General features: G+C 46.4%; 1 protein-coding gene across 1 annotated transcript in view; it reads right to left on the bottom strand.

Moving 5' to 3' along the window:
• Positions 1–23,922, bottom strand: part of STRIP2 (striatin interacting protein 2) — a 59,922-nt gene that overhangs the window by 16,383 nt on the left and 19,617 nt on the right. Inside the window, exons 3-10 of the mRNA XM_063134499.1 lie at positions 19,662–19,736; positions 17,854–17,988; positions 13,196–13,316; positions 12,126–12,194; positions 10,935–11,041; positions 10,484–10,611; positions 6,475–6,660; positions 3,054–3,280 (exon numbers count right to left, since the gene is read on the bottom strand). Of these exons, the coding sequence (XP_062990569.1) occupies positions 3,054–3,280; positions 6,475–6,660; positions 10,484–10,611; positions 10,935–11,041; positions 12,126–12,194; positions 13,196–13,316; positions 17,854–17,988; positions 19,662–19,736 (1,048 nt within the window). The remainder of the gene's footprint in view (positions 1–3,053; positions 3,281–6,474; positions 6,661–10,483; positions 10,612–10,934; positions 11,042–12,125; positions 12,195–13,195; positions 13,317–17,853; positions 17,989–19,661; positions 19,737–23,922) is intronic.

The raw sequence follows: 23,922 nt of genomic DNA, 5'->3' as shown, positions 1-23,922 counted from the left end.
AGAGACTTACACTTTCACGTTGGAAGGATAAATGCTCACCTCCCACAGTGCAATGGATTGAGGACTTAAAAACGTTATCAACATTTGAACGGGTGATATATAGGCGCAACTTGCGAGTGGATATATACACGGATACATGGTCTGCTTTTCTTGAAACCTATGCATAATTCACCTTTTTTTTTTTTTGCATACTTGATGAAAAATGATGACATTCCTGTATATGTAACATGTTGTTGTTTTTTCTTTGTCACAATTTATTTTTGTTGTTATCGCTCTGTTTTGTTGATATTCACAATTAAAGGGGGGGGGAACCATGGTCTGGAATAGAGGACTTTTTGCCTTGGCGTGTTATTTATTCTCTCTGCAAAATTCTGTCATGCCCAGATCTTATTTTTCGGCAGAGTTACGAGGGGTGCAGATGGCAGCAAGCGCTGGCTAACCAACACCATTACTTCCAAACATTTTTGGCACAGCAAAGCCAAACTGGGATGAACTTCACCCTGAGGCCGGCATTCGGAAATGTTTCGCAACGCACACATTCCTTGGCATCGCAACTTTGAGGTGGGCTGAATCACATAGGCCAATTCAAAACTAACCAAGGTGGACTTCACCATGTCAGCAATGGTTGCTACCGTCAACTGATCCCACGTCAACATTATTACTACACCTACCAGCCGGATACTGGCTTCCTGTCACTTGAGTCCATAATTCTGTGTCCTGCACTCTGGGAGGATCGAGAAGAGATCCTGGCCCTCCTCTGTGTGACAACTTTACAAGTCCTTGAAGAGTGCCATTATGTCTCCCCTCCATCTTCTCTTCTCCAGACTAAACATGTCCGGTTCTTTCAGTCTCTCCTCACAGGGCTTTGTTTCCAAGTGCTGCCTTCTAGCGCCTTCTTTATTTGGGTTCAGAAGAGTGGTTTTGTGTTTCAGGGTTCATCCCCCACCTCTGCCTTTGTATTTAGGTTCTTAGGCAAGTTGCCTTTTGGGAAATGAGTGTTTTCTCCTTGGCCACGCCCACTATGGCAGCCATTTTGTGAGAGTGCCTAAGATTATTATTATTATTATTATTTATTACAATTATATACCGCCCCATAGCCAAAGCTCTCTGGGCGGTTTACAAAAGTTAAAAACTGTGAACCTTAAAAACAAATATACAAAATTTAAAACCATAAAAAGTGTAAAATACAAAAACAGACAATATCCGCTCTCTCAAAATTCCAAATGTGCCCACCCACCCAAAAAGACTGGGGACCCCTGCTGTAGGCCTTTTGACAGGCTAAGGGGGGGGCAGTCCTAGGCATGATTAGGCAGAAAAAAAGTCCTACAACCCAGCCTTCCCAAGTCAGCATCTCTATTTTATTCTCTTGGGTCTTTGGACTTAACTGACTGTTGTTGTGGCTCTCTAAAGCAGCCTTCCTCAACCTGGGGCGCTCCAGATGTGTTGGACTGCATCTCCCAGAATGCCCCAGCTGGGGCATTCTGGGAGATGCAGTCCAACACATCTGGAGCGCCCCAGGTTGAGGAAGGCTGCTCTAAAGTATTTTTTCATACATAAGATTTATTTATTTATTACTGCTTTTGCTCATGCTGCTTCCAGCTTCAGTTTTTTTTAATGCTAGCAGGCTTGAATTGTCCATTCAAGAACAGGTCACACACACACCCCAAATACTTTGCATTACAAGAAAAGTTTTGGGGGGATTCAACCCCCCCCCCCAATTACTGTGAAAGGGGAGCCTGAAGAGGTGTGTGGCAGACGGGTGTATTTTTATTTATTTATTTATTCATTTAATTTCTATACCGTCCAATGGTCGAGGCTCTCTGGGCGATTCACAGCAATTTACCCAAAAAAATTACAAACCACAACATTATAAACATCACACAACGACCTGATGGTGTCATTTGCCCCTGCTAATCACAAAGTCCAGGCACTTCAAACCCCTGGGTCCACTACACCACAAACTCCAACTCCACAACTATCACAACGGGACTGTGATCACGTTCTGGTCCAGCCTGTTCCCTCCTGCGCTGGTTTTCTACTTGCAGGGAGATCTCGCGTAGGCGAGCATTCAAAAAACTAGCACACCCTGTAGTCCGGGGCTGGATCCAGCTGGGCCGCTACCTCCCAATTCTGCTGCGTGTAGAAGACTAGCTGTTAGAGTTGCACCCGAGGAAGCCTCCTCAGATGAGGAGGAGGCAAACTTACAAGAAGTAGAGGGTGTTTCCTCCCCCACAGCCGGACCAGAGACCAGTGCACAGTTGGTAGGGAGTCATTCCATGGAGGAGAATGCAGGTCCCATGGAGGAGCCACGGGCCAGTCAGTTGCTTCCTCTGCCTGTCGCTCCTGAGGCTGAGTCAGAGACGGAGGTGGTTCGACCACCCAGCCCCCGCGAAAGGAGACGAAGGAGAAGGGCAGAACAAATGCAGGTGGTGAGGCGAAGTATGCGCCTGCAGAACAGGCAGGGAAAAGACGCCGAGCTGTAGGAGGGGGTTGGGTCAAAAGGTGAAGGAATGAGGCACAGCTGGGATCTGGGTGGGGTTATGCTGGCAGGGTTTGAAAAGGGAGAACCTGACCGCTGGTCTGGTGTAGCAAACACCTTTCGTTCCTCCGGTTGCTACTGTGCCCTACGCCTTACCGTTTGACTGTGACTTTGGTTTCCTGACCTGGACTGGCTTGATTGACTCTGCTTGACGTTTATCCCTGGCATTTTGGACGACTGACTTGGCTCTTGATATCGGACTGGACCTGACCTTCGCTTGCTCTTGGCTCCTTGACACCAGCACCCTCTGTTTGGTTCTTCGACCCGGATCGGTAGGCTTGCACTTCAGAACTTGTCTCTGGCTAGAACTATTGTACTTTACTTAAAGGACTGTGTTCTTCTTAAAACGCAGCAGTTCCCTCCTGCATTCTTGGCCAGAGATTTATGGCTGGGTAATTGGCAATAAAACACTAAAGCAATAAAGCATTCAGCAGAACGCCTTGACTCGTGGCTGGTCACTGAAACTAGCCCTCAAGAGGGGGCAGGGGAGGGAATTCACAGGGGATGGAAGTACCTGACTTTGGGGGCCCAAGGAAGCCCTTTTGGGAAGGAGACCCTCTCGGCAGGCGGGTGTGGAACCGATACGGCCTGGACGCCCACGTCCCGCTCTAGAAGGTCCAGCTCGCCTTCGATGATGCCGTTCTCGATATCGTCGGCCTCCTCTTCGTCCGCCGCCACCTCGTCGTTCTTGAAGGGATCCCTCTCGTTGTAGATGTCCAGGCTGTCCTGCTTCATCAGAGGCTGCGCGCCAGGAAGCAGGGAAGAATAAGCAGGGGAAGAGGGAGAGAGCTAGGCAGCCCACCCATGGCAGTCGATCCCAGGACTCCGAGAACCATGCGGCAGCAACAACGGCCACCCCACGGTCCCTCTGCACATGCCTGTCAGGGCAGGAAATTGCAGAGGGGGGCCTGCAGGGAGAGCTCAGCTGACACTCAAAACATGAAGTCCTTTGCCTGCTGCTGCTCCTCTCGTCTCACGCCCGCTGCGATGTCTTGGGGGAGAGCAACGTTAGCACGAGAGCATAAATCTCAGCTGCTCCAGCTGTTGGGGGGAGCGGGCGTTGGTGCAGGCTGTTCCTGAGAGCCTTTCCCTGCTGCTTTAGACAGCACCTTCCCTGTAAGTCCATGCAAACCTAATGATCTTAAGAACATAAGAAGAGCCCTGCTGGATCAGACCAAGGGCCCATCTAGTCCAGCACTCTGTTCACCCAGTAGCCAACCAGCCGTTGGCCAGGGACCAACAAGGCAGGACATGGTGCAACAGCACCCTCCCACCCATGTTCCCCAGCAACTGGGGCACACAGGCTTACTGCCTTGGATACTGGAGGCAGCACACAACCATCAGGGCTAGGAGCCATGGATAGCCTTCGCCTCCACATTCTTAGAATCATAGAATAGCAGAGTTGGAAGGGGCCTATAAGGAAGGGGCCTATAAGGCCTTTGTGCTCAATGCAGGAATCCACCTTCAAGCATCCCTGACAGACTGCCTCTTGAAGGTCTCTAGTGTGGGAGAGCCCACAACCGCCCTAAGCCATGGGTTCCATTGTCATATAGAATCATAGAATAGTAGTTGGAAGGGGCCTAAAAGGCCATCGAGTCCAACCCCCTGCTCAATGCAGGAATCCACCTTCAAGCATCCCTGACAGACTGCCTCTTGAAGGTCTCTAGTGTGGGAGAGCCCACAACCTCCCTAGGGAACTGATTCCATTGTTGTAATGCTCTAACAGTCAGGACGTTTTTCCTGATGTCCAGGCGGAATCTGGCTTCCTGTAACTTGAGCCCATTATTCCGTGTCCTGTACATAAAGAAATAATACTTTATTGGAAGAAACTGATGACCTCGAATGAAAATAACCTGATAAAACTATATTTATCTGAACAGCTCTTGAAAGGAGGGTGGGCTCAGTCCTGGGTAGTATTATCACAACCATTATGTCAAGGACATATAAAACGTCCATCAGACACAGAATCTTTGAGGAAGATACCTATGATAATGTTCTATCCAGTCAGATGCAGGCCTTTTCACCATGGTTCTGCCATTTTAAGAAAGGCCAATATTTACCACAATATTTACAAGATCTAACGTTCCCAGCACTTAGGAAGGCCTTCACCGCTCTCCGCTTTCAAACAATGCCCTCAGCATATTTGGAAGGGAAATACAAAGGGATCCGTTATGCACTAAGACGCTGTATTTGTGGCTCAGGGGAGGCAGAAGACTTAGTACACCTCTTGCTACATTGCCCGTTATATAATGAGATCAGGGAGTGTTTTTAAAGAGACTTCCTGAGATCAAGAGCAGGGCTGGCATATTAGTGATATAATCTGCGACCTGTTAGCGGACCATAACAAAGTAAATACACTTAGAGTTGCAAATTTTGCAACAGCAGCTCAAAAATTTTGTCAAAAGCTCCTGAAGGAAGTGGGAGTTGACTGCAAGAGGGATCATTTGATATGACTGGTTGTAATGGTTCTGTTGGGTGTGTGTGTGTCATACTTAAATGGTAAATGAATGCTTTGCTCTTTTGTGCTCAGATATGTAACCTGAGCTATTTCATGAATGTTGGGTTTGTAAAGGCCTTTGTGCTATAGGCAAGTTAAAGAAAGCCAGATTTCAGCTGGACATCAGGAAAAATTTCCTGACTGTTAGAGCAGTACGACAATGGAATCAGTTCCCTAGGGAGGTGGTGGGCTCTCCCACACTAGAGGCCTTCAAGAGGCAGCTGGACAACCCTCTGTCAGGGATGCTTTAGGGTGGATTCCTGCATTGAGCAGGGGGTTGGACTCGATGGCCTTGTAGGCCCCTTCCAACTCTGCTATTCTATGATTCTATGAAATAAATCTCTTGTTGTAAAATTATTTCGTGTCCTGCACTCTGGGAGGATCGAGAAGAGATCCTGGCCCTCCTCTGTGTGACAACTTTTCAAGTATTTGAAGAGTGCTCTCATGTCTCCCCTCAACCTTCTCTGGCCTAAGGAAGGCACATTCTTGGCTGTGGAGTAATTTTGCCAAACTTAGGCTCACCCAAGGGCTCTTCATATGTCCACTAAAGCTCGTGTATACCGAATTCAGCGGGAGTCCTGTATCACAAGGGCCCTCTCCCTGCCAAAAAAGCTTGGGCCGCTAACACCCAATACTTCAGACGATGCGTGGCGGCACGAGCCATGCCACTTGCCCCAGGGAGAAACGGCGACCACTTCCCTCAACGGACGTTCTCCCTGGTTGCTCCAGAGCTACGAAGCCCTTGTGCCGGAGACTCCCCAAAGCAGCCTTCCTCAACCTGGGGCGCTCCAGATGTGTTGGACTGCAACTCCCAGAATGCCCCAGCCAGCTCTGGCTGGCGCATTCTGGGAGATGCAGTCCAACACATCTGGAGCGCCCCAGGTTGAGGAAGGCTGCCCCAAAGGCACAGCCCAAACGTTCTCCAGAAGTTTAAAACAGCGGTGTGGTGATTTTGCTTCAAAACAGCAACTCCTAAATGGTTGTGTCTGGTTTACTGGTTGCATTGGAACGTTGCTTTAGTGCAGGGGGGCCACAACCCAGAGTCCAGAAGCCACAAACACAGTCCCCAAAGGCCTTAACTCCAGCTCCCAAGGGTGCCCGGCCTCCTCAGCCACTGCTAAATGAGATCCTCATAGAGATTGGGTTTTTCCTCGCTGGTAAGAGCAGACGAGTCTGGAGGTTCCGATGTCAGTGGGGCAGTGAATCCGCTCCAGGTTTTAGTCTGAGCTCTAAAGGAGCTTAGAGCTCAGACTAAAACCCGGAGCAGATTCACTGCCCCACTGACATCAGAGCCACCAGACTCGCCCTGGGAAAGAGCCATCGCTATGAGGACCGGTGGTGTAGGGGCCGTACGCGGCCCGCAGGTCCCACGTTGCCCACCCCTGCTCTAGCACAAGATGCCAGGAACAGAGGTAGAGGGGGGCTGCCATGCTCTCACCCTCCTGCTCCGGTGCCCCCGTTTCTGCTGCTGCTGTTCCACCAACTCGATGGCGTAGGCCGGGGGAGAGGCGGCCCTCATGCCCCGCATGACCTGGATGCTGTCTTCCGGCAGGGGCGGAAGGCCCAGATCCAGGCGCTTCTTCACCTTCATGGCCTGGAGGGCGCCGAAGCCACCCAGAGTGAACTGGAGGAGGGGGAGAGAGAGAGAGAGAGAGAAAGACAGAGCAGCAACATCACGGCACGGCCGGTCCCATCCTGTCTGTTCCCGCGGCCTCGGCTGGTTGGAAAGTACCTCTCCTGAGGGAGCGTGGGGAGCGTCAAGCCAAAATACACCCCTTTTGCCTCGGGTCCCATCCTGCTGGACCTTCGGTGCCACTCCCACCACAGGCCCCCAAGAGCCTCTCCGAAATCGAAGCTGCCCGTGGGCTGAAAGAGTTCAAGAGCCAGTGTGGCGTAGTGGCTAGAGCGTCGGACTAGGAGTCGGGAGATCCGGGTTCTAGTCCCCACTTGGCCATGGAAACCCACTGGGTGACTTTGGGCCAGTCACAGACTCTCAGCCCTGCCTACCTCGCAAGGTTGTTGTTTTGAGGATAAAATGGAGCAGAGGAGGATTATGTACGCCGCCTTGGGTTTCTTCGAGGAGAAAAGGCAGGCTATAAATGCAATAAATAAACTAATAATAAGACCTCTGCCTTAAAGGAACGGGCCTGGAGCCTAGCGTCCCTCTCTCTCTTTAACATCGCAGGCAGGAGACAGCAGCAACATGGACTGTGCAGGCCTTAGATTTGAGGGTTCAGGCTCAGGTGCCACAGGTGTGGATTCAGACTGGAAATTTTCAGGCTCAGTGATCTCTGGATCCACAGTGGCACTCAGGCCTGGCGTCTCTTCTGTTGGCTAGGGTGACCGTGTGGAAAAGAGGACGCAGCTCCCGTATCTTCAACAGTTGCATAGAAAAGGGAATGTCAGCAGGTGTCCTTTGTAAGCAGGCAGCACCTGGTGAAATCCCCTCTTCATCACGACAGTTCAAGCTGCTTAAGCCTACAACATGTTACTGTTAGCTGCGAAGGCATTTAAGCCTTATAGAATAGGGACAAAACTGTGCAAAAGCTGGGATATCACTAAACATTTGGCAAGTGAGTGGCCCTTCTGTTGGGTGACCATATGGAAAGGAGGACAGGGCTCCTGTATCTTTTACAGCTGCATAGAAAAGGGAATTTCAGCAGGCGACATTTATTTATTATTTATTTAAAACATTTATATCCCGCCCTATATCAATAAGATCTCAGGGCGGCGTACAGATAAAAGCATCCAGTATAAAAACAGTAAATATACACAGATAAAAGCAAATTAAACCATAAACCAAGTTAAAACAATATATAATTTAAAAGCAGTAAAACTATTAAAGTTTTACACGCAACACCTGGATAAATTCCCTCTTTGTCACAACAGTGGAAGCTGCAGGAGCCCTGCCCTCTTTTGTATCTGGTCACGCTAGGCAGGGCTCCTGCAGCTTTATGATGAAGAGGAAATTTCACCAGGTGCTGCCTGCAGGGCTGTAGAGTCGGAGTCGTGGAGTCGGAAAAAATTCTTGGGTTACTGGAGTTGGAGTCCGAGTCAGTAAAAATGCACCAACTCCGACTCCTAATAAATTTAAATTGTATATAGAGTTGTGGTATGTATATTCACTTGAATTTTATATTCAAATGATACTTTAATCTCGAAAAAGGTTTATGTTACTTATGTACCTAACTGAGTTCATTTCTTTTAAAATGGTCATTTGTTAAGTTGTTTTAAGTGTTCATTTTTATTTTTTATTTTTTTTGTAGTTTTGGCTTTGATATCACAGTATATACTTTAGATTTTTGAACTAGTAGAGAAAGTTGTTCCTGATTTTTTTTTATAGTTTCATATCCTATTACTTTATACTCTATAGTCTTTTGATAAACCGCCCAGAGAACTTCGGCTATGGGGCGATATAAATGCAATTAAATAAATAAATAAAAATATAACCTCATTCTTTTCATTTTTGAGCTTCTTTAATAAATAAATAAAAAAAAAACCAGAACATCTTAGCTATAGCCTTTAGACCCAGGCTTTAACCCAGGTGGCTACTAGGAGCAGGGCCTTCTCTGCTGTGGCACCCCGGTTGTGGAACGAGCTCCCCAGAGAGGTCCGCCTGGAGCCTACACTGTACTCTTTTCGTCGCCAACTGAAGACCTTTTTATTCTCTCAGTATTTTAACACTTAATTTTAACTTAAATTTAAATTTTACTGTTCTAACTCTGTATTTTAATCTTATATCAATTTTTGCTGCGTGGTTTTATCCTGGTTGTGCTTTTGATACTGTATTTTGTATTTGTGCTTTTAACCTGTTGGTTGTTTTATGACGGTTTTAATTTTTGTAAACCGCCCAGAGAGCTTCGGCTATTGAGCGGCATAAAAATGTAATAAATAAATAAATAAATAATAAACAAACAGGTTAGAGTTCCAAAAAGTTGCATGCTTGCAGTTGACGTAGGAAATATATAGGAAATTTATTTCCTGTTTCGATATATAATGTAAGGAGTCGGAGTCGCCATGAATAATGGAGTCGTTGGTTTTATGTGCCGACGCCACAGCCCCTGGCTGCCTGCATACATCGGACAAATAAATACAAGGCAATGGTCAAGTTAATATAATATGAACAAAGAGAACCTCAACAGGCGACCACCTAAGGAATAAAGTTAAACCAGTAAAGTAATTGTTATTCAAATTTGTACATATTAAACCAGTCAATACATTGAATTAGGACCCCATTAGTAACGAGAGTAATATCCGATCAAAAACAATACACAATTCACATAGATAAAGAGTATATCTAGACCAAATCAGTCAAAGTAATTAAATATAAAAGTAATTAAAGGCGGCATGCATTTCCCTTCTCTTCTCCATTTTATCCTCACGTACCAGAGGTGGGCGGGACCGAAGGCAAAAGGGGCGGGGCCTGAAAAACCAGCATGTTTTAATGTAAAGCTCTTACAGCTTGTTAATAAGCCCTTCGGAGAGGCGTCTCAATTTATTTATTTATTTATTTATTACATTTCTATACCGCCCAATAGCCGAAGCTCTCTGGGCGGTTCACAAAAATTAAAACCATCATAAAACAACCAACAGGTTAAACGTCTCAACCGTTTAGAACGAAGTAAAAACTGGGCAAAAGCCAGAAACAGCTCAACAATCAGTGATCGGGGAAAAGTGGGAGCGGATATGAGCATCTGAGGGACTTTGGACGGCCAGAATGAGACCCCAGGAGGGCTAGATGGAACCCATGGGCCAAAGGTTTTGCATCAGCGCTTACCACATTCTATTAAAAACAGTCATCACAGTGTTGAAAGACCTTGGCAACAACCACACCAGAAACCTCAACCTCCAAGTGTTTTATAGGGGAGGTGACCCTGGCACAAATGCTTAAAGCCATGGCTGCCACCGCTAAGAATCATAGAATAGTAGGGTTGGAAGGGGCCTACAAGGCCATGGAGTCCAACCCCCTGCTCAATGCAGGAATCCACCCTAAAGCATCCCTGACAGATGCTTGTCCAGCTGCCTCTTGAAGGCCTCTAGGGTGGGAGAGCCCACCACCTCCCTAGGTAACTGGTTCCATTGTCGTACTGCTCTAACAGTCAGGAAGTTTTTCCTGATGTCCAGCTGGAATCTGGCTTCCTGCAACTTGAGCCCGTTATTCCGTGTCCTGCACTCTGGGATGATCGAGAAGAGATCCTGGCCCTCCTCTGTGTGACAACCTTTCAAGTATTTGAAGAGTGCTATCACGTCTCCCCTCAACCTTCCCTTCTCCAGGCTAAACAGGCCCAGTTCTTTCAGTCTCTCTTCATAGGGCTTTGTTTCCAGACCCCTGATCATCCTGGCTGCCCTCCTCTGAACACGCTCCAGCTTGTCTGCGTCCTTCTTGAAGTGTGGCGCCCAGAACTGGACGCAGTACTGGAGCCAAGGAGTGGAGGAGCCGTACTCACCACAAGCACTTTCCAGAGCAAAAGCAGGACTTTCTTCATGGGGAAGTGCGGAGCGTGCCCACTGCAGAATTTGGTCACCATGGTAAAAAGCAAGAGCGCAAAGGGCTCCTCGCTGTGCACAGGGAAGCCTGTGAGGGGGCACATCAAAAGGCAAATGGGGTGGGGAGGCGGGAGGCGAAAAAAGACATCAGAATTTGGAGCGGGCCAGAATGGCAGCCCAGCGGAGTCCAGCGTTTTTCCTCCAGCCCAAAGCAGCAGCAGCGACCACCCCAGACGCTACAAGAAAGGAACTCCCATCACTCCCAGTCGGCCTTTTGTCCCCGCCCCTTCTGCCTTTGGTCCCTCCCACCACTGGGATGCTGAGAACCCCAGGGCTTCTCCAAAACGGAGTCTGGGCCTCGGGCTTAAAGAGATGCGCCGCGCCGACTCCAGGCGATGCAATAACACCTACTCAGCTCGGTCCTGAACGTCTCCCGGGAGGCTCTCCGCTTCGGTGGGTCGCTCTCCGCCTCCACGCGGATGGTTTCCACCATCAGGTACATGACGCTCAGCAACACCCTGATGGAGAAGCAGAGAGAGGAGGCTCAACGCATGCACCCCCACGGCACGTAGAGGCCGCCCCTCGGTTCCCAGGAAACCCAAGAGCCAGAGCAGGTGGTGGTGTGGCAGCGGGGTTTCCTGACATTTTCCTTAGTCAAAATAGCCCCAACGCTGCTCTTAGTCCGACTGATGGGGGGGGGAGGAGGGACCCGTAGGTTCTTTTCAAAGGGGGATGAAATAGCCAGCAGGTGGGGGGCATTTTTATTGGGAAAGTGGCATGCGGCGTGGTGGTGAGGATTCCAACACTCCAGCACCCGACGCCGCTGCTCCAATCAAATCAGATTCCCCTCTGTGGCTGTTTAGCATGGAAACACAAAAACATCTAGAGATCCAAGCACAAATTTCCCGCATCGCATCTGCTTTGGTTCCATAAACACAAGGGCTTTTCCTTCCCCTGCCACTGGGTTCAACGTCACGACTCTCACATGTAGCCCCAGCCAACGGCTACAGTTGTCGTGTTTCCACCAAACCTCCCGCCTTATTGGGAGACAATACAGAGAGGTCTGCCAAGTAATCCACAAAGCTTTATTCAGGCAATAAACATCTCTTCCCACCCGAAGAGAGTCTAACCTCTAGGAACTTTCCTCTGGGCAAAACTATGCAAAGTAAGCGAGACAATGGTCCTTTCAAGAAAAAGGGAAAGCCTTTTCCCAGAATGCTTTGACTTTAAGGAGGATGGTTCTGAAGAAGCCTTTGGTGAGAAGCTAGCTGGGCTGACCTTCTCTCGCTTTCCTTTCGCTCTGCCTGTTTCAGTCTGCGCCGTACTCTAGGATCAGCTAGCCTTGCAGTGCCCTCCCCCTCGGAAGAATACTGACTTCCAACGGACTGTATGTTGTTAACGTTTTCAAAGATAAGGTCTGGCGAAGGTTCATTCCCAGACGGTGAAGAGCCCGTGAGAGTCACCTCCTCGACTCCCCAAGTAGGCTGGTATGTTTCTGGTGCCGTCTCTTCTGCTGCAGAATCTGCTTCTGATTGATCGCCTGAAACTCCTTCCCCCCAAGCCTAAGGGGGACAGGCCTAGTCATGACACCAGGTGGCTCACCTGAGTTCAGTGCTATCAGCCAGGGAGATGGCCGGTTTCCTCAGGGCGCTGCTGCAGGCCTGGCTATTGCTGAAATTAAGAAGTGGGGGAGAAAGACTGTCAAATTCCATCCAGTTTTTCTTTTTCCAGAGCTTAGCTAGGGGAGGGGAAATCACAGAGAATTCTTCGGCAGAAAATTCATAGAATAGCAGAGTTGGAAGGGGCCTACAAGGCCATCGAGTCCAACCCCCTGCTCAATGCAGGAATCCACCCTAAAAGATGGTTGTCCAGCTTCCTCTTGAAGGCCTCTAGTGTGGGAGAGCCCACAACCTCCCTAGGGAACTGATTCCATTGTCGTACTGCTCTAACAGTCAGGAAGTTTTTCCTGATGTCCAGCCGGAATCTGGCTTCCTTTAACTTGAGCCCGTTATTCCGTGTCCTGCACTCTGGGAGGATCGAGAAGAGCTCCTGGCCCTCCTCTGTGTGACAACCTTTTAAGTATTTGAAGAGTGCTATCATGTCTCCCCTCCATCTTCTCTTCTCCAGGCTAAACATGTCCAGTTCTTTCAGTCTCTCTTCATAGGGCTTTGTTTCCAGACCCCTGATCATCCTGGTTGCCCTCCTCTGAACTTGCTCCAGCTTGTCTGCGTCCTTCTTGAATTGTGGAGCCCAGAACTGGACGCAATACTCTAGATGAGGCCTAACCATTCATAAGAGCAGGACTGTGGTTGGCCACTGTGTGAACAGAGTTCTGGACTAGATGGACCCTCGGTGTGACCCAGCAGGGCCCTTATGTTTTTATGACACGGCCACCATTGGCGCCTTCCCTGAACAAGGCCGTTTTTATTCCCGACGACCAGGGGTAGTAGCCACCAATAGTTGTGGCCTCTGCATAAAGAACAGACAACTTTAGCCCCCCACGACTCCACTGCCACCCAACAGACGGTGGCGGTGCACGCCACGAAGCCATTTGTATGTTTCTGTGGAGTAACTCATCCTTCCGGCTTGCCACTTCCAGGAACGAACTCAAAGGGAAGGGGCGCGCTGAATGCGTGCAGGTTTGTAAGTCCTTTTATCAAAGGACGCCTTACGCCATTTCCATGTTGAGCAGCTCCAGGAAAGCCGTGAACGTTCCCATCTGGTACAGCAGGAAGTTGTTGTGCCGGGCCCAGTGGAGGACGTCTGCTTCCGTGTCGCAATCCCCAAAGACACCTCGAAAGAGAGGAGAAGAGAAAAGTTTTACAGGTAGATTGTGGAATTCGCTACCCCAAGACCTAGTGACGGCCAGCAATCTGGACGGCTTTCAAAGGGGGTTACACAAATTCATGATGGAAAAGGCCACCTTTGGCTACTAGTCATGATGGCCGTGGTATGGTACTTCCAAGTTCAGGGGCAGTATTAGGGGTGCGCAGAGCTGGTCTGCTCCTCCCTGAAATTCAAGGTGGCGCTCCGTTGAGCAGGCTACTTGCTCTGATTTTCGAAGGCGGTCTGTCTCTCCATAGCACTGGATTGCTCATTGGAAAAGCGCTCCATTTTCATCAATGGGAATTAACAAAAATGCATACATCTCCATCATTTTTAAAGATAAAGAGATGAAATTTGGCACCCTGGCCGCTCTGAAGCCGTGCCAAGTTTAAAACAGATCCCTCCATCCCTTGATTTTTAGGATTTTTTAAAAAATCCCCTCAAACCATTCCCTCCCATACACACACCCAAAACTGTGCAACATATTTTATCCTTTACTTCAGTTTATAAACATAGAGATCTACTGCGTTCCCTGTTTGCTCTAATGGGGTAAATTTTGGGGCGGGGGGTGCTCTGCCTATGAGAGGTCAAAAAGAACAAACATAAATATAATACATTTTATATATATATATATATATATATATATATATATATATATATATTTAAAGCATATAAATTTGAGTCCTGTATTCAAAACAGGAGATAGCTACTAGTACTAGCAATAGCCAATTTTTATATATAAAATATAAAAATTGATACTTTTTATATTTTATATAAATATAAATGATACTTTATTGACCATTAAGTCAATAAAGTATCATACTTTATTGTATGATACTTTATTGACCATGATGATACTTTATCATGGATGATACTTTATTGACCATTAAGAATCCATTAAGAAAATTAGAAAGAATTAAATATCAGTTGAGGGAATTTGAGGAAATTACAGGGTTAAAAATAAATTGGTCTAAATCAGAGATGATGTTGTTTAACTATACTAAGAAGGAAGAAAAGGATTGGGAATTTAAGGGGATGGAATTGAAAGTTAAGAATGAGATTAAATACTTGGGAATTAAAATTACAAAAAATCTAGAGAATTTAGAAAGGGAAAATTTAACGAGGTTAAAGAAGGAGGTATTAGAGAAATTGGAGAAATATAAAAGATTAAATTTATCTTGGTTTGGGAGAATAGCTTTGATAAAAATGAAGATACTAGCTAAAATTAATTTCGTATTTAGGATGCTACCTATAAAAATATCAGAAACCGAGATAAAAAGTTGGCAAAATATTATTAATAAATATTGTAATGGAGAAAAGAGAGCAAGAGTGAATAAAAATAATTGGTACCTAAGCCAAAAAAAGGGGGGAATGGGTCTCCCAAACATAAAATTATACTACGTAGCAAATAGATTAAGACATGTTGTAGAAGCAATTATGGGAGTAGGAGATTTATACTGGATGGAAGAAAAAATCATAAGTAAGGTAGAGATGAATCTGGAGAATGTTTTTTTTAAAGATGGAGGAAGAAAATGGGTTGGAAGTATAGATAATCCACTCCTGAGGACTCAATGGGAAATTTGGAGCAAATTTAAAGGGAAGCTGCTTCCGAGCAACTCTCCCTTAGCACCGATAATAATGTTAAAGAATTTCCCAGAGGATCTAAAGGGTAGATTATGTAAAATATTAAAAGAGAAAAATAAAATAAAATTAAAGGATTGGGTAAGAGATATTAAAACAAGAGAAGATATGGAAAATTTGTTAAAGGAGAAGAAGCTATCTTGGCTAGAATATGGTCAATTAGAACAATGGAATAAAAAGTGGATTAAAGATAATAGAATGTGCAGAAAGATGACGAGGTTTGAAGAATTAGTAGTAAGTAAGGAGAAAGGAAAAGGAGGTAGTATAGTTTCAAAAGGATTAATGAGTGAAATATATAAAATATTGTTAGAGAAGGAGTTTAGAGAGAATACAGAGAAAGTGATTTGGGAATCAGATTTGAAGATACAAATAGGGCGACAGAGCTGGGAGGGACTATGGAAACAAAGAGTGTTGAGAAGTTTATCAGTAAGAATAAAGGAGAATTATTTTAAAATTTTATGGAGGTGGTACCTAACCCCGGTTAGATTGAATAAGATAAGTGATCAACATTCAGCAAATTGTTGGAGAGGATGTGGGGAAAAAGGAACGTATTTACATATGTGGTGGCAATGCAAATATGTACAAAGATTATGGAAGATGGTGTTCTCAGAAATTGAAGAAATAGTGGGAATGAAAATAGAACAAACACCAAAAATAGCATTGCTGTCACTATTTGAAGATATAAAGTGTGGAAAAGGAACTATAGAGCTGATATCGAGTTTGTTGGTTGCAGCACGATTGATGATAGCTAGGAACTGGAAGATCCAAGGGGAATATTCTATTGAGGAGTGGTATAAAGTAGTATGGGACATAGCCATTAATGATAAACTGACATGTAATATTAAGTGGAGAAAAGGCGTAACTAAAATAAATGAGTTCGAAGGAATTTGGAAACAGTTCCTAGTGTTCGTGTTTACTAAGGGAAATGGGAAACCACCATCGGAAGAAACGATTAGATTTTGGACTCAAGAATGATCCCGAGGTGGGGGGTGCACTTTTATGTTAAGAATGAAAATGTTGTAGTGTGACAAGGCATATGTAATAGTTTTTGATATTTGCACTCAACAATTATTCAATATGTATGAAGCAGATATTTGATGTATTTCTTTTTCTTATTGTGTTTGTTTCAATTATATTTTGGAAATGTTCATTTATGTTTATATAGTGTTGAAAATGAATAAAAATTATTAAAAAAAAAAAAAAAACATAACGTGAGCCATTTTTCCTAAATCCTTCCTTTCAGCCAACATCAAGTTTTCAAGAAGGGAAGAAAAGTTCAGACACAGCTCCCATAATTTCAACATATGGTACCAAGTCGACACACATGAGGGACTTTAATTTTTGTAGGCGGTTCTAGTTTCTGGAAATTCTGCAAGCTCTCTTGAGAGAAGATGAAGGGCCTGTGCGGAGGGGAACTTGGACTCTTTCTCGCGCTACAAGATAGCAAACGAACGAGTTCCAGGCAGGGGGAAATGGGTTATATCATTTGCAATCCCTCCCCCTAAGCACTGTGATTGGAGTGGGGGGACAGGGAGGAGAGTGTGGGTATTGGTTAGCCACAGATGTCAATCTCAAAACTACCCCTCCCTCGCCCCTCAGTGACAGCATCTTTCTAATATGGAAGCGTGTTCAGTTAGTTGTCCATCAAGAGGAAACGGACCCATGGGTTTTTAGATTGTTGGTTGTTTTATTATGGTTTTAATTTTTGTGAACCGCCCAGAGAGCTTCAGCTATTGGGCGGTATAAAAATGTAATAATAAAAAACCTTTGGATACCTACAGATCCATTAGGGACTCTAAACAATCTTCTAACCGCACTGTGGGTTTTCAACAGTTTTAGAACTGACCCCTAACTGCACTGCAATTTCGGAGGTCCATCGGACCCCTGGATTTTCGGTGTGAAGTGCAGCCCCCTAGGCAGTATGCCTATATACATCAGCTGCTGGGGAACATGGGCAGGAAGGTGCTGTTGCACCCATGTCCTGCTTGTGGGTCCCTGGCTGACAGCTGTTTGGCCACTGCGTGAACAGAATGCTGGACCAGAGGGACTCTTGGTCTTCTCGATCCTCCCAGAGTGCAGGACACGGAATAATGGGCTCAAGTTAAAGGAAGCCAGATTCCAGCTGGACATCAGGAAAAACTTCCTGACTGTTAGAGCAGTACAACAATGGAATCAGTTACCTAGGGAGGTTGTGGGCTCTCCCACCCTAGAGGCCTTCAAGAGGCAGCTGGACAACCATCTGTCAGGGATGCTTTAGGGTGGATTCCTGCATTGAGCAGGGGATTGGACTCGACGGCCTTGTAGGCCCCTTCCAACTCTGCTCTTCTACGATTCTATGATCTAGCATCAGGGCTCTTCTTAGGTTCTTATTTGAGGTATCAAGAAACATTGTCTCCCAGATTTTGACATTCCGTTTTATCCAGCCCATCAATGATCTAGTTCAATCTGCTTTGAATTTCACCCTTTTCTCACCAAGAGCTCAAAAGCATCTTTCGGGTCCGTCTACTTCTACCAAGCAGCTGGGGGGCAGAGAAAGGGCCTCATACCTCACGTATAAAGGTTATCTACAGGTTTTATAGACTGCCTGCGACTTTGTTTTGGGTTCAATAATTACATGCCATACTGGAAAAAGCAAACGTTTTACTAAAAAGGCATTGGGAAGAGACAGTGGTCAGTTGCTGTCTTCACACAGATTTACAGCCCCTAAGACAGTGGTTCTCAACCTGGGGCACTCCAGATGTGTTGGACTGCATCTCCCAGAATGCCCCAGCCAGCTGGCTGGGGCATTCTGGGAGTTGTAGTCCAACACATCTGGAGCGCCCCAGGTTGAGAACCACTGCCCTAAGAGCTCTGCCATCATTACCTTGTGCCAGGTAGAGGATAGCACGAGCAACTTTTAGCCTCTTGTCCCTGTTCACCACCTCCAGCCCGTCCAGTAACCGCATCACGTAGGCCTTCTGCCGCCTCAAATCCAGTTCCGTCCATCGCTTGTCCTTCACTGCAGAAAAGGCATGACCCGTCAGCCAAAACCTGGTCCGCACTCCTGCCCCCTTTCCAGGACTCTTAACAAAGTCTTTGGGTACAGAAGCTGGGGGGCTGTCTACACACAGGGAAAGCCCCGCGGTGGCTGTGGATCTGCGCCCTCTTGGTTAGACGACGCAGGCGCAGGTTCGCAACTACCACATGGCTTCCCTGTAATGCCCTGATTTGAAAATGTCAGGGATTTGCCCCAACTTTTTCAAAGGAAGCGACGTCAACATGGATCTGTGTAACATCGCTCAATAGCGAATCCAAGGCCAATCTGGGGGCGCAGCCTGGTGGAAGGTGACCGGCGTTGCCTTCCACCAGGAATTGGGCAGGGGTGACTACTGGACCCAGATGGCCGCCCAGAAACCCCGTGCTCTCTCCTCAACGTTGGGATTACCTGAGACCGCCCTGGGAAAGGGAAGGCGCAGAGTTGAAGAGGGAGGCGGCACTAACCTTGCACCAGGATGACAGCCCCCTGGTTGTCATAACCGTCAAGTGCCGTTGACTGTGAAAGGGTAGCCCCAAAGGCGGCATAATATAATCATACGGCTCTCGGTGGCTTTGTAAAGAGAAGACTGGAGACCATGAGGAGCAGGTTTATGGAACTCTCTACCACAAGATGTAGTGACGGCCACCAATTTGGATGGCTTTAAAAGGGGGTTGGATCAATTCCTGGAGGCGAAGGCTATCAAGGGCTACTAGCCCTGATGGTTGTGTGCTATCTCCGGTATTCGAGGCAGTAAATTGCTGGGGAACATGGGTGGGAGGGTGCTATTGCACCATGTCCTGCTTGTTCATCCCTGGCCGATGGCTGGTTGGCCACTGTGTGAAGAGAGTGCTGGACTAGATGGGCCCTTGGGCTGATCCAGTATCAGGGCTCTTCTCATGTTCTTTAGGACACAGGAAAGCATCTCCATGAAGTCATAACTCTTGTTCTTATAAAAGATAACTTAATGTTATCTTGGCTACCACATCTCACTGTCACCACACATAAGAGGTGTTTATAGGAGCACAGTAACCACAGTAGTAGGGGAATACATCAACTAGCCAAAACACGTCCCAGCAGAAAATGCCTCCCCTAATCTGGTTCTCTCCAGATGGGCTGGCCCACAACTCCCATGATCCCCAGCTTGCATGGGCATTGACCATGTAGGAGTTGTAGCCGAACACAACCGGACAACATCAGGTCCGGTTAGGATAAAAATAAACTCACAATCAACCTGCAGTTCTGGGGCAATTTGCCCTTAAACTGGTGCAAAATACTGATTCCCGAGTCCAAGTGTCAGAGTTGTTGTCGGGTGTTTCTGGAGCTCCATCTTGGAAACATGTTGGAAAAACCGCATCTCCCACCCCATCGCTCCTGCACTTTGCCACCCCTGTGCTCCAGGACCCTCGGGTTTACGTCATTTCTTTTTGCCACAACGCCACCTCTTTGCAAAACAATCAAACAAAAGCTCCACACATAACAATGCCCTAAAGAATTATACAGAAGCGCGAAGATTCAGAGTTACGCAGGTTCACTGAGCCTTTTCAAAAATAGCGCAAATTCATTCATGATGCAAGATCAGGCATTTTGGGGCCACCAAGGACTGCATATTTTTTCAAGCTTCTGGCCTAACGCAAGCCACCACAAAAATAGGATACCTTGTGTTTGAAAATCCTCCTCAAAGCACTTCCTGTTGAGGGCAAACTCAGACTCTTCCGTGTAACTGTACAGTTCTGTTAGAGAAAGTTAAAAGAAAAGAGATTAAGTTGGGCGAGCGCATGATTATATAGCGTCCTTGTTTAAGTCAGCGCACTCATCAATCCCTTACTTTACAAGGATGTCAGAAGAAGGGATCCAAGAACCAATGTGGTACAGCAGAAAAACGGAGACATGGGAACTGGGTTCAAATCCCGCTTACTCACATACCTTGCTGGGTGGCCTCAGGCAAATTGCTTTCTCTCAAACTAATCTCTGCATCCGGTGAAGTGGACAGTGTGTCCATGGAAAACTTCTACTAGAAAGAAGTAGACTTTAGGGTGCCACTAGATTCGTTATTGTTTTTGCTGCAACATTCAGACTAACATGACTTTCCCTCCGGAAATCTCATAGAGTCATAGAATAGTAGAGTGGAAGGGGCCTATAAGGCTATCCAGTCCAACCCCCTGCTCAATGCAGGAATCCACCCTAAAGCATCCCTGACTGGTGGTTGTCCAGCTGCCTCTTGAAGGCCTCCAATGTGGGAGAGCCCACAACCTACCTAGGGAACTGATTCCATTGTCGTACTGCTCTAACAGTCACGAAGTTTTTCCTGATGTCCAGCTGGAATCTGGCTTCCTGTAACTTGAGCCAGTTATTCCGTGTCCTGCACTCTGGGAGGATCGAGAAGAGATCCTGGCCCTCCTCTGTGTGACAACCTTTCAAGTATTTGAAGAGTGCTATCATGTCTCTCCTCAGACTTCTCTTCCCCAGGCTAAACATGTCCAGTTCTTTCAGTCTCTCTTCATAGGGCTTTGTTTCCAGACCCCTGATCATCCTGGCTGCCCTCCTCTGAACACGCTCCAGCTTGTCTGCGTCCTTCTTGAAATGTGGAGCCCAGAACTGGATGCAATACTCTAGATGAGGCCTAACCAGGGCTGAATAGAGAGGAACCAGCACCTCACGTGATTTGGAAGTTATACTCCTATTAACGCAGCCCAAAATAACATTTGCCTTTTTTGCAGCCACATCTCACTGTTGGCTCATATTCAGCTTGTGATCTACAACAATTCCAAGATCCTTCTCGTTTGTAGTATTGCTGAACCAAGTATCTCAAGGAATACTTCAAATTTATATAGAACTAGAGTGTCCAGTTCACTCATACTCCTTACGATGTCCCTGTAACACAGCTCTATACGGCAGATGGAGGTGAAGTTATACAGAATGAGGCTTGTCTGTTGTGTTCAATGCAGCGGCATGTTTCGAACAAGGGACTCACTGGTTTTCAGTTCTGTCTTAGTTGCTGTGCTACAGTCACCCTTTATCAGGGTCTCCTTTTTATTCAGGTGCCTGCCTTCCCTCAACACACGCACACTCGAGGAATGAAGGAAACTCTTCTCCTAGGAACCGAGTGAAAATTCTTCCAATGCGGCAAAACAGAAGAGAAAGAAGTTACAGTTGGTTATTTCTGTCTTCCATTGGTGGCAAAACAGCTTTGAATTTCTGCTTGCCACGCGAACTCTTCAACACGCCCATGATTCCTAAGCAGAAGCCGACGAGGTCAAGAATTTTCTCTTCTCTCAGGCATTTAACAGCATACGCCGAGTTTTTTTTCTTAACTGAATAGTTGTTTTTAAATGAATATCGTCTGTTTTTATGCTTTTTATGGATTTTTTTTTTAAATTTTGCGTATTTGTTTTTAACGTTCACGGTTTTTAATCTTCGTAAACCGCCCAGAGAGCATCAGCTATGGGGTGGTATATAAATTAAATAAATAAATAAACAAATTAAATAATAATAATAATAATTATAATAACAACCACCACCCTGGCTGGGAATTGGCGACTGCCTTGCACTCTCATGTGAAAAAGCTGCCCTCGGACAAAATGCATTCCAGCCCTGTCTAGCAACAAGAGGCCACAAAACCAAAAATAGCTCAGATGGCTCAGCAAACGTGCATGCTAGGGCCCCCTCCCTTCCTCCAGACCCACAAGCATCCTGGGAGGGCTGCTACCAGTCTCAGTGAACAATTCTGGGACTTCATTTCGGAGGTTCCCAAGAGGAACCCACCAACCAACAGACTGCAAGGGTGCAGTCCTACGCATGTTTAGACAGAACAAGAAGTCCTACAACTCCCAGGAGGAAGACTTCCATGGTTGGGGTACCACCATAGAAACGCCCCTATCTCAAAGACTTCAAAGGTTGTCACACAGAGGAGGGCCAGGATCTCTTCTCCATCCTCCCAGAGTGCAGGAGACGGAATAACGGGCTCAAGTTAAAGGAAGCCGGATTGCGGCTGGACATCAGGAAAAACTTCCTGACTGTTAGAGCAGTACGACAATGGAATCAGTTGCCTGGTGAGGTTGTGGGCTCTCCCACACTAGAGGCCTTCAAGAGGCAGCTGGACAAGCATCTGTCAGGGATGCTTTAGGGTGGATTCCTGCATTGAGCAGGGGGTTGGACTTGATGGCCTTGTAGGCCCCTTCCAACTCTTCTATTCTAGGATTCTGTGATCTCTGGTGGCTCCACACTTGGCTGCCATGGGCACTAGAGAAGGCCCTCGGATGACATGCAGCTGCAGCGGAGGCGGCCAGCTCAGTGTCCGTGGGCCGTGGTGAATCTGTCCTGGGTTTCAGTCATCAGAACTCTAAAGGAGCCAGTCATGGTGATCCCGTGGAGTTCTGACTGAAACCCGGAGCGGCTTCACTGCCCCACTGACAACAGAACCACCAGCCTCCACTGCTCAGCTGTCTGACAGGTTGACTTCTTAAATCTGGGAAACGTAACCTTAACCCGAATGCATATTTGATGCATGTTTAGGCAGAAAAGAGCCCTCCAGCTCCCAGCGTTTCGCAGCCACGCGTGTTTAGACTTTCCAAGCTTAAGACTTTGTTTTCTGTCTGAACATGCATAGGACGGTGCCCTAAAAACTCAAACCAGCCTTCTCAGCCTGGCATAGAGCATTTTTTTAGATTTTGTACTGCTGCCATTTGGGTTTTAATTCTGTTTTTGTCATTTTTAACTTACTTATTATTACATTTTTTTTTCTTCTCCTCTTCATTTATCCTAACAACCACCCTGTGAGGTAGGTCAGGTTGAGAGTCAGTGACTGGCCCAAAGTCACCCAGTGAACTTCAAGGCTGAGGGGAATTAGAACCCAGATCTCCTGAGTCCCAGTCCGATACTCTAACCACTACACCACACTGCCTATTATTCCGTATCATCATCATTTTTATTTATTTATTGCATTTTTATACCGCCCAATAGCTGAAGCTCCCTGGGCGGTTCACAAAATTTAAAACCATTCAAAGTCTAAAACAAACAGTATAAAACATGATATAAAATACAGTAAATTATTGCCAAAATCATGTGTTCTGCCATCCTACTGAGATGGTCACATTTCATGAATAATTTGATAGCCTGTGTCTTTTCTGTTCTAGTTTCTGAGCCTGAAGGGGCATTCAGTCATGAGATCTAGCGACTTACTTTTAGTGGAAAGCTAAAACGAAATAAATGTAATTATATTACCCAGGTACAGTCATTGCATTACCTACTATCCAAAAATAAATCAAACCATCACATTAAATCTTTACAAGGAAAATAATCTTAGACTACAATGGGTTCCCCAACTGTTAGATGCTTTCTTTTTTTTCTTTTTTCTTATTTTAGGTTTTGCTTGGTGAACCACTCAGAAAGTTTAGGCTATTGAGCGGTAAAGTAACACCCCCACCCACAAGATGGGATGTTGATGGTGATCTCTGCCCTGCCCACATGCTTTTCAGTATTGCCATGTGCTGTATTGTGCTAACATTTTTCAGTGTGACCGGCACACATATCAGTCACTGGAATCTTCCCAGATGATTGGTGCTCTATAAATACAGAGTGATATTATTATACATCCCTTATTGACAATGGCTTGGTTTAGGAGCAATCTGGCATGCGGCAGAACCCTATTTTAAAAGCAGAGGGGAAGAGAGGGAGAGAGAGACAGGCAGGCAGACCTGCAACCATAGCTCTGTATACCCCACACAAAACAAAAAGAATTAGAAAGTTCTGCACCCAAAGGATTTCTGAATTCTACAGTCTGTATTTTAAGGCTCCAGGCACTTGCAGGAAGGATTTCTAGGGCACGGCGCTCTCCAGTCTCAGGATGCTATACTGCCGCACCTTGGAAGATCACTGAACCAAGTGACAGCTTATGATCACTGCTTTAGAGCGGTGGTT

The sequence above is a fragment of the Elgaria multicarinata genome, chromosome 9, assembly GCF_023053635.1.
Source record: "Elgaria multicarinata webbii isolate HBS135686 ecotype San Diego chromosome 9, rElgMul1.1.pri, whole genome shotgun sequence".
NCBI classification, from domain to species: Eukaryota; Metazoa; Chordata; class Lepidosauria; order Squamata; family Anguidae; genus Elgaria; species Elgaria multicarinata.
Note: the sequence above shows the minus strand (reverse complement) of the source record. Positions and strands in the feature narration are given on the sequence as shown.